The sequence below is a fragment of the Tasmannia lanceolata genome, unplaced genomic scaffold, assembly GCF_043159265.1.
Source record: "Tasmannia lanceolata isolate RefF3 unplaced genomic scaffold, GAP_Taslan_0.1 ptg000024l, whole genome shotgun sequence".
NCBI classification, from domain to species: Eukaryota; Viridiplantae; Streptophyta; class Magnoliopsida; order Canellales; family Winteraceae; genus Tasmannia; species Tasmannia lanceolata.
Genome location: NW_027518701.1, coordinates 13422931 through 13433531, shown reverse-complemented (window position 1 = coordinate 13433531; position 10601 = coordinate 13422931). Strand labels below are relative to the sequence as shown.

General features: G+C 36.7%; 1 protein-coding gene and 1 pseudogene across 3 annotated transcripts; both read left to right on the top strand.

The window, feature by feature from the left end:
• Positions 1-2039: 2039 nt before the first annotated feature.
• On the top strand, positions 2040-2750 carry LOC143857056 (secreted RxLR effector protein 161 pseudogene; annotated as a pseudogene).
• A 2852-nt stretch (positions 2751-5602) lies between these two features.
• LOC143857138 (Disease resistance protein (TIR-NBS class)) lies at positions 5603-10062 on the top strand. Of its 3 annotated transcripts, none has more exons than XM_077367458.1 (2): positions 5603-5767; positions 6769-10062. In XM_077367458.1, exon 2 carries the CDS (start codon positions 6842-6844, stop codon positions 9827-9829), a length of 2988 nt encoding a protein of 995 aa, XP_077223573.1. In that variant the 5' UTR covers positions 5603-5767; positions 6769-6841; the 3' UTR covers positions 9830-10062. The 3 variants fall into 3 exon arrangements, with proteins under 3 accessions (XP_077223573.1, XP_077223574.1, XP_077223575.1); XM_077367459.1 differs by lacking the exon at positions 5603-5767 and adding an exon at positions 5839-5905; XM_077367460.1 differs by lacking the exon at positions 5603-5767 and adding an exon at positions 5955-6675.
• Positions 10063-10601: the final 539 nt, after the last annotated feature.

The following is a 10601-nucleotide window of genomic DNA, read 5'->3' as shown; positions in this document are numbered from 1 at the left end:
CATTCTCGACTTGGTCATCCTTCTAATAAGGTCTTACAGTGTTTGAAACCTGAATTACCTTCGATCTTTTATGATTGCGATGTATGTCATTTTTCTAAACAACCAAGACTTCCTTTTCAATCCTCTAAAAATAAAGCTGAAAAACCTTTTGACTTATTTCATTCTGATGTTTGGGGACCAGCCCCTGTTGAGTCCTACAATGGACTACGATACTTTCTGATTTTCATTGATGATTTCTCTAGGATGACCTGGATATTTCTACTTAAATTTAAAAGTGAGGTTTTTGAAAAATTTACAGAATTTTCAAATCAAGTTAAAACTCAATATAATGCTAAGATCAAAATTCTACGTTCGGATAATGACACTTTTCAAGCATATCTTAAAAATCAAGGCATTTTGCATCAGACCTCGTGCATATACACACCTCAACAAAATGGTGTGTCTGAAAGGAAAAATAGACATTTGTTAGAATTTGCTCGATCTATTATGTTTGAAAAAAGTGTTCCCAAAATTTTTTGGTCTGATGCTATCCTAACTGCTTGTTATTTGATTAATAGGCCCCCTAGTAGGATTCTTGAAAATAAGTCTCCTCTTGAAATTTTCAAAGGTAGAAAAATTGATTTATCTCACTTACGTGTTTTTGGATCAGTTTCTTTTGTTTACAATAATTCTCAAAAGGGAGATAAATTAGATCCACGCACTATTAAATGCATCTTCTTGGGGTACTCTTCTATAAAAAAGGGATATAAGTGCTATGATCCCAAAAATAAATTTTTTTATATCTCTAGAGACGTAAAATTTAATGAAAACAAGTCCTTCCAAGAATACGATTTAAATAATCATGGAAAAAGGACTCAGGGGGAGCATTCTGGAATGGTTCCTACAACAAATGGTGAAAATAGAAAAATTAATCTTCAAATCCACGAAGATCAAGAAAGACCTGTAAATAACGATGAAGAAAGTGAAGATTAAGGAGGACAAGGCGACCATGAGCAAGAGGAAGAAGTACCTGTGACCCGATCCCCTGAAGATGTTCACCCCATTGATTCTCCGCTCTTACGCAGGTCTAATCGTACCTCTCATCCTCCCCATCACTTGAAAGACTTCTTTACATATCATGCGAGTTTGTATCCCATCTAAAATTATTTGTCTTATTATAATGTGTCTGCTTCACACTCTATTTTTCTTTCAAACATTGCTGATAAAGTCAAACCCACCTCCTTTCATGACACTAATTTCCATCCTGTGTGGAGGAAGGCCATGAAAGAAGAACTTTTGCATTGGACAAAAATCATACATGGGATATAGTCCAAATGTCAGCTGAAAAAAATATGTTGGGTGTAAGTGGGTTTATAAAATCTAGTATAATAGTGATGGCTCAATTGAGCGATACAAAGCGAGGCTAGTGGCAAAAGGGTTCACCCAAACCTATGTGATTGATTATAAGGAGACTTTTGCTCCAGTTGCTAAAATGAGAACCGTTAGAATCCTTATATCCATTGCGGTTAACCATGAATGGAATTTTTATCAAATGGATGTTAAGAATGCATTTCTACATGGGGATCTAGAAGAAGATGTCTATATGAATCTTCCTCTAGGACATCCCAAGGAAGGAATGCCTGGAAATCTGTGCAAATTAAAAAATGCATTATATGGGTTAAAACAATCACCTAGGGCTTGGTATGTTAAGTTGAGTGATGCCCTATTTAAGGTAGGATCTAAAAGAGGCACCATTGATTCTTCTATGTTTACAAAAAGAAGTTCAAACGGAATAATTATTGTATTAATCTATGTCATGATATTGTCATTACAGGAAATGACAAAAATGAGATTTCAAACTTAAAAGCCTACTACTTTCACAAAAGATTTGATATTAAGGATTTAGGAAAATTAAAATATTTCCTAGGGATTGCAGTTGCATATGCATATTCAAAAAAAGAAATTTTTTGTCCCAACGAAAGTATGCTTTGGACTTACTAAAAGAAACTGAAAAATTAGGTGCAAAACCATGTGAGACTCCACTTGAAACAAACAAAAAGATGAATCCCTCTGATGGAAAATTGCTTGACGATATTGGGAGATATCAAAGATTGGTAGGGAGACTAATATATCTCACTGTTACTCGTCCTAATATAAGTTATGCCGTTGGTGTTGTCAGTCAACATAAGCATGCTCCTAAAACGAATCATCTTGAAGCTGTTGAAAGAATTCTAAGGTATGTAAAAAGTTCTCCAGGTAGAGGAATTTGGATGAAAAATAATTTGCATGTAGATATTATGGTATATACTGATGCAGATTGGGCAGGAAGTCAAGATAGAAGATCTACAACCGGCTATTGTATGATGGTAGGTGGTAACCTTGTCACTTGGAACAGTAAAAAGCAATCTGTGGTTGCCAGATCCAGTGCTGAAGCTGAATATAGAGTTATGGCAGCTGGAACGAGTGAGATTGTCTGGATAAAGTTTCTCCTCCAAGACATGGGTTTTCACACTAAAGAACCAATCAAAATGTTTTGTGATAATCATGCTGTCATTCACATTGATGTTAATCCAGTTTTTCATGAACGAACCAAGCATATAGAGGTCGATTGCCATTTTGTACGCGAGAAAGTTCAAGATAGAACTATTAGCACTCCTTATACTCCAAGTGAAGATCAGCTTGTAGACATATTCACAAAAGCAGTTTCAAAGTCAAGACTTCATCAGATTCTTTCCAAGTTGGGCTCCATTGACATCTTCGCACCAACTTGAGGGGGAGTGTTGAAGATATCCGGGTTACCACTTTCAGCTTCCTGCCATTCCCGCAATATTACCGTTGCCTTGTTACCGCTCCACCCTTATTACTATTTATGGATGATTAGCTAATTCTCTGAGATTTGATTGAGATTAAATCTTGGAATGGTTCTTGTATTCTTCCCCTTTATATTTCCTTGACAGATGCGTAATCTCTATGAATGAAGAAAGGCTAAACGCTCTCTCTTACCGTGGAGTCGACAATTGCCGAACCACGTAAAACTCTTGTCTCATTTTGATCTTCTGTGTATTTTTAGTTAACAAAAGGTGACTCGGTAAAAAAACGGGACGGGAAAATTTTGAGTTTGATATGGTATAGGTTAATAAAAACATAGTAATAAAAGGGAAACATAAAAACATGCTTTTAAAATTTTGTCATTTACAAGAAAAAATATATGGTGCCCGACGGTGAAGTCCCTTGTGTGCAGTACGACAAAAGTATCACCCACATTTGATCCAACAGCAGCCTCTTAAAAAGTGAAATGTTGTTGGATCAAATATCAAGGGCGCTACCACTAAAACGGGACTTTATGGTCGGTCCCCATATATACAATCCATTTACAAAATAAAGTGGAGGTAAAGTTGGCCAAAAAATAACGTGTTTAATACGTTTAAAATGTGTTTAAAATGTTTTCCTAAAAATATGGAGTGTTTTTACGGCAAAAGTTTTAAACGGCAAACCAATGAAACGTGATTTTTTCAAAAGGAACAATTACCAATGGGGGACAAACATTAGGCAAAATTACCAACTGTACTCATGCTTTTCAAAAATTATCAACGAGGGACAAAAGAGGTCTTGTCAGTAAAAGCTGGACGAAAATGCCCTTCGTTTTGACTTTGTTTTTTCCTTCTTCCCTCTTCTTTTACTTTTCCATTATCACCTTTTTGATTTTTTACCCTACTAGTCATCTTCCTCCTTGTTCAGCCACCATTGTTGCTGGCAAATCTTGAAAACTTGAATGTTAAGTTCTTACCATCTATCTCTTTGTATTTAGGTTTTGTTTTTTTTTTTAAGGGTTTTGCACTATTTTTCATTCTTCTGTTTCTGATTTATCTTGTTTAGGGTTTAAGTGATTTGTATTTTAGGGTGAGTTCTGGAGATAATGTATGGATGGCTTCACTCACTTTTTTGGAAGACAAGTGGTTGTATAAGAAAAAGTTGATGTAATACATGAATGGATGACTACACATTTTTTGATTTACTTAAATCTTTTTTTTTGTAATACACAAATTGGGATGTAATACATGAAGCACATTTAATGAAAATAACATCCATTTCTTTTGTTATTTCTATCATGAGCAAAATTGTATCAACTCTCTGGAATGGGGTTAGTAACTCTCAAAAGTAGGGTTACCAATATTTGAATGGGCTTATCAAATGTTTGAAAATTGGCCGAGGGTTTTCAAGCCACTAGGATTGGGGTTATCTAGTATAAAAAATGGAGTTACCAATTTTCGAATGGGGTGATCAAGTCCCTGAAAATTGGCCAAGGGTACTAGAGTTTTGGAAGGGGGTTTTCAAGTCTCTGGAATTGGGGTTATCTAGTATAAAAAATGGGGTTACCAATTTCTGAATGGGCTTATCAAGTCCTTGAAAATTGGCCGAGGGTACTGGAGTTTTGGAAGGGGGTTTTCAAGTCTCTGGGATTGGGGTTATCAAGTATCAAAATGGGGTTACCAATTCCCGAATGGGCTTGTCAAGTCCCTGAAATTGGCCGAGGGTACTAGAATTTTGGAAGGGGGTTTTCAAGTATTTGGGATTGGGGTTATCTAGTATCAAAATGGGGTTACCAATTTACGAATGGGCTTATCAAGTTCCTTAAAATTTCCCAAGGGTACTGGAGTTTTGGAAGAGGGGTTGGGGTTATCCAGTATCAAAATGGGGTTACCAAATTCCGAATGTGTTTATCAAGTCCCTTATGAACACGTTTTTACTTCCTGTTTTTTTTCACTGTTTCATTTTCACGTTTTTTTTCTTTCTACCGTACGATTCATCTTCCTCATTTTCCATTGAAAGGGAGAAGGAGAAATGCAAAACCCTAAAACAAATGAAAAGCAAAACCTAGATATTGAGAGAAAGATAGGAATGAAGTCATGTTTCAAATTTTCGAGTTTTTCCACCTCCAATGGTGACTAAATGATGAAGAAGATGACTGGTAAGGTAAAAAAACAAAGTTGAAAACGAAAAAGTAAAAAAAAGAGAGGGAAAGAAGAGAGAAGAGGGAAAAGTGGAAAAGCAAAATGTGTTGCTTAAGAAAAGGGCATTTTCGTCCAGCTTTTAATGACAAGACCTCTTTTGTCTCTCTTTGAGAATTTCTGAAAAGCATAGGTCTTGTTGATAATTCCATCTAATTTTTGTTCCCCATTGGTAATTGATCATTGTCAAAACAAATACCGTTTAAATCGCATTTTGCTGACTATGCTTTTGAGAGCTTTAAGACAAAATGAGTTAGTGCAATTATAAATACATGGTAGTGCAAATATTAGTTGCCTTACTATTACTACCAATCAACTTCTAAGATCTAGATAGAGAGATGAACTCCTCGACATGAAGGTGTAGAAATTGAATTTTTCAGCTATTGATATTGGCATTACGATGTTTGTATAATTGCACAAACGCAGCTTGTCTTCTCCATTTGTACTTGACTTGTGAGAGCTTTTTGGAAAATGTAATAACACATGTCAGCTGTTTAAATAATAAAAGACAAGAAGAGTTTTTGTAGTTATAAAAACATGGTAATGCCAAATTGCCAATATCAGTAACCTATTACTATCAATCAACTTCTAAGATCTTAAGAGGGAGAAGAGAGTGAGGGAGAAACCTAGACTTGCATACAGAGAAAAGGACTAAAAAGGAAAAAGAACAGAAATCAGAAGAAACAAACAAACAATGATGTTGGTTGACAGTCTAGTAGTAGAGGGAAGACTCCAACAACACTTCGAAGTCTGAAAAACGTTAGATTTTCAAAGAAAAGGTAAGACTTTTTTTGTTTGTTTTGATTTTTTACCGTCCTTGACTATGATTTTCTATTTCTCTAACTTTGGAAAGATGGGTTCCTCTCAAATCCCTTTTCATACTCCCTTAGATCATGAAATTCTTTTGAAGAAAACAAGTAAGCAGAGTCTCCTCTCATTTTGACTGTTTTTATGCCTATTCAAAAACCCTACCTATTTCAACAGTTCTTCCAATCATTTTAGAAAGTGGGTTTCATAGTTTAGATAAAAAAATTATCAATAAAATAATTTTATTTTATTTTTTAATTTAGAAAGGGGATTTCTTGATTAAAATTTTTGCCCAAGAGTTCAAAGAAGTTTCATAATGCACAAAATTTAGGCTTTTGAATCTTTAGTTTTTCTTCCATTGTAAAAATGGACGTTTCATAATGCACAAAATTTAGGCTTTTGAATCTTGAGTTTTTCTTCGATTGTAAAAATGGACTTTTGGATTAAGACACACTAGATCTAAGTGAGGTTGGATAGATCTAAAATTCCTGAAAATTCTAAATGTTCTGATGTTTCAGCCTTTTCATCTATTTGAGAAAGTGAGTTTCTTGATTGAAACAGTCCCCTGACTTGCAACTCAAAATTTTCTGATTTTCAGTTTTTTCATCTATTTGAGAAAGTGGATTTCTTGATTATTGCATTGTAGTTTCCCTGATCTAGAATGCTAAATGTTCACAATTTTTTTTGGAGTTCTTAGGTGTTTTTTTTTCCATATCCAAAAGTGGGTTAAGGGACTAAAATCCTTTCCTTGATCTCAAAGTGATCAAAGTTCCTTTTGGTTTTTTTTATTTTGTCTAAAGAAATGTTTGCAATGCCTTTTGTTCAATTTTAGAAAGTGGGTTTTCTTCATACAAGCCATTTCATTGCCTTCAGAGAGATGGTGAGGTTCTAAAATATTTTTAGGCTTTTTTTTTTTCCATTCTACAAAGTGATTTTCTTTTCTTGACTAACACTGTTGTTGCCTTTATTTCAGAGGGGTTTCTCAGATCTAGAATGCATAGGCATTCTCATTTCTTGAGAGTGTGAGATCATATAAAGATGGATATATGGAGCTTCAACAAGAAAGCTCCAAGTTCAGGGCATTGTCAGCCACAACTTCAAGGAATTTGTCCTCTTCTTCGTCGGCATTTGTCTCCGCAATTCAGTCCCCTTTCTTCTCTCCAAGATCCCCAACATCTCATGGGTCCGAATCCGTCAGGTTCGATATCCCAAACTCCTCTAATCATTTTCTTGTAGCCCGTGATTCTCTTAGTTCCAACACTGTCACACAAAATCCCGAATCTTTGCCAGTTGTCTCTACCTCTAGTAGTTCTCAGAACCCAACTCTGAGAAATAAAATCCCTGATCAAATTTCATCCCCAAATGGTATTTGCAATAGCAATTTATCTAATTATATCCAAGGGACTAGCAATAGTTATTCTGGGCATAGAGAGAAACAGAAAAAGTGGGGGAGAAGCCATGGGAAGTTGTCATTTGTTCGGGGTTCGAGTTCACTTTCTTCTAACAGGCTAAGGAACTGTGATGTCTACATAGGCTTACACGGCCACAAGCCTTCATTGTTAAGATTTGCTAATTGGCTTTGTGCGGAGTTAGAAGTTCAAGGGGTGAGTTGCTTTGCGGCCGATAGAGCTCGATGTAGAAATGCTCGAAGCCATGAGATGGTTGTGAGAGCAATGAATGCTTCTACTTTTGGAGTGGTGATTGTCTCTAAGAAGTCATTCGGGAATGCATATAGTATAGAGGAGCTAAAAAATTTCTTGGGTAAGAAGAATTTGGTTCCAATTTTCTTTGATTTGGGTCCAGGCGATTGCCTTACTAGGGATATAATTGAGAAGAGGGGGGAATTGTGGGAGAAACATGGGGGTGAGTTGTGGACATTGTATGGTGGATTAGAAGAGGAGTGGAAAGAGGCCGTTAACGGCCTTTCGAGGGTGGACGAGTGGAAATTGGAGGCACATGATGGTAATTGGAGAGAGTGCATTTTAAGGACAGTGGTTCTTTTGGGGACAAAGTTAGGGAGGAGAAGTGCTGCGGAGAGAGTGAATAGGTGGATGGAAAGGGTGGATAAAGAGGAGTTTCCTTTTCCTCGAAATGAAAATTTCATTGGAAGGAAAAAAGAGCTTTCTGAGCTGGAACTTATTCTATTTGGTGATGTTAGTGGAGATGGGGAAAGAGAGTACTTTGAACTCAAGACTAAACATAAGCGAAAGAATTTGGTTATCGGTCGGAGTGAGAACAATTGGGTAAATGAAAAAGGGAAGGATCAAGGGACAGAATGTAGCAACAAAGGGAAAGAACCAGTGATATGGAAGGAATCTTTGAAGGAAATTGAAATGCAAAGGTTGAGCAGTCCTCAAAGGCAATATCGGCCTCTAAGGGCGAAGAATGGGGGAAGGTATGGGAGAAGAAAAAGATCGATGAAAATATTGTATGGGAAGGGTATTGCTTGTGTGTCTGGGGAATCAGGTATTGGTAAGACTGAACTGTTGTTGGAATTTGCATATAGATTTTCTCAAAGATACAAGATGGTTTTGTGGGTGGGAGGGGAAACAAGGTATATTCGGCAAAACTATCTTAATCTATGGTCTTTCCTAGAAGTTGATGTGAGTGCTGAAAATCAATGTACCGAGAAAGGTAAAACAAAGACTTTCGAGGAGCAAGAGGAAGAAGCCATTGCTAGAGTGAGGAAAGAGCTCATGCGAGACATCCCTTTCTTGGTTGTGATTGATAACTTGGAGAGTGAGAAAGATTGGTGGGATCAGAAAATTATAATGGATCTTCTCCCGCATTTTGGTGGAGAAACACACTTCATAATCTCCACACATCTTCCTCGGATATTGAATCTGGAACCTCTAAAACTCTCATACCTATCAGGTGTGGAGGCAATGTCTTTGATGAAGGGAAGGTTCAAAGACTATCCAGTAGTGGAAATGGACGCTCTCAAGGTTATCGAAGAGAAACTCGGAAGACTTACATTAGGACTTGGGATTGTGGGCTCAATTCTCTCCGAGCTTCCTCTAAATCCGAGTAGACTTCTCGATACCATTAACAGAATGCCTTTTAGAGATTGGACATGGAGTGGGAGGGAAGGTTCTACATTGAGACGACATATCTTTTTCGTGCAACTTTTAGAAGTTTGCTTTTCGATATTTGATCACGCAGACGGTCCGTGGAGTTTGGCAACTAGAATGGTTCATGTGAGTGGTTGGTTTGCTCCTACGTCAATTCCAATTTTACTTTTGGCTATGGCAGCACAAAAGATTCCAGACAAGCAACCCAAGGCTCAGTTTTGGAAAAAGTGTTTGCATGCTATAACTTGCGGGTTTAGGACATCACATATCAAGAGATCGGAAACTGAGGCATCTGCCATGTTAGTGAGGTTTGGGATTGCACGAAGTAGCACCAAGCAAGAGTGTATCCATTTCCATGAGATCATTAAAGTCTACGCCCGAAAAAGAGGGGTTACTGGGTTTGCTCGAGCGATGGTTCAATCAATTAGCATCAGAGGGTCTATTTCGCAGCACCATGAGCATTTATGGGCAGCATGTTTCTTACTATTTGGGTTTGGGACTGATCATGTGGTTGTTGAACTAAAAGCTCAAGACTTGTTATTCTTTGCAAAGAGAGTAGTTCTACCTCTTGCCATTCACACATTTATCACGTTCTCACGGTGCAATGCGGCTTTAGAACTCTTGCGTCTATGTACTGATGCACTCGAATCTGTGGAGGAATCCCTTGTTTCAAGAGTTGAGAAGTGTCTAAATAGATCTGTTTGTTGGAGGAGATCAGTTAAGTCAAATGCACAGTTGAATCCATATCTATGGCAAGAACTAGCGCTCTTGAGAGCGACTGTGCTGGAAACAAGAGCGAAATTGATGCTTAGAGGTGAGGAATATAATATGGGGGATGGTCTAATCCGAAAAGCCATCTTTATCAGATCATCGATATGTGGCGAGCATCATCCCGAGACGATCTCTGCTCGGAAAACTCTGAGTAAACTTACAAGACTTCTCACAAATGTTCAAGTGAGTTGATGTTTATGAATTTGAGTAGATTTTATGGATTTGGTCCTCATAATTCTTTCCTATGTATTCAGATTATAGAAAGGTTTAAGCATCTAATAACAGGAAATTGCCTGAATAAATGGCTATTTTCACTTCTAATATTTAGTTTAGATGTTCTCTTTTCATTTTTGACCCATTGTAGAAGTGCCAGCTTTCATTTTTTTTTCTTCTTTTTGATGAATGTAGCATCCTCTTTTATATTATGTCCTAATGTATTGTGTTCCATTATGGTTATTAGATAGATTTATCTTCTTTCCCTAAAAATTGAGGTTAGTTCTTTTCGATTTTATTTTTGAAGAACAATTAAACTTGCAAAAAGAAACAAGAGGGACTGAGATTCACTTCTGAAACAAGTACAAAATAAAAAAATTGTATCAATGATGCTGCAGTATTTTAGAATTCACCCCAGAATCAATGTACTGGCAAACAAGGTTTAAAATTTTGACCGAAGTCTGAAATTTCAGTCCGAAATTTTGGATTTTGGTCAACATTGAAACCGAAACGTTCTGAAACGAAATTGACGAATTTCGGTCCAAATTTCAATAAAATATTATTTTTTATTTCTTTACGGATAAATTTCAGCCGAAATTTCCGGCATTTCGTTTTCTCCTACCGAAATTTTGGGATTTCAGCTGAAATTTCAGTTTCGGTGAACACTGAAATTATAGCCGAAACCGAAATTTAAAACCTTGTTGGCAAGTATGAAAAATTATTCCAAGGAATATTGGTAGGCCCAATCGTG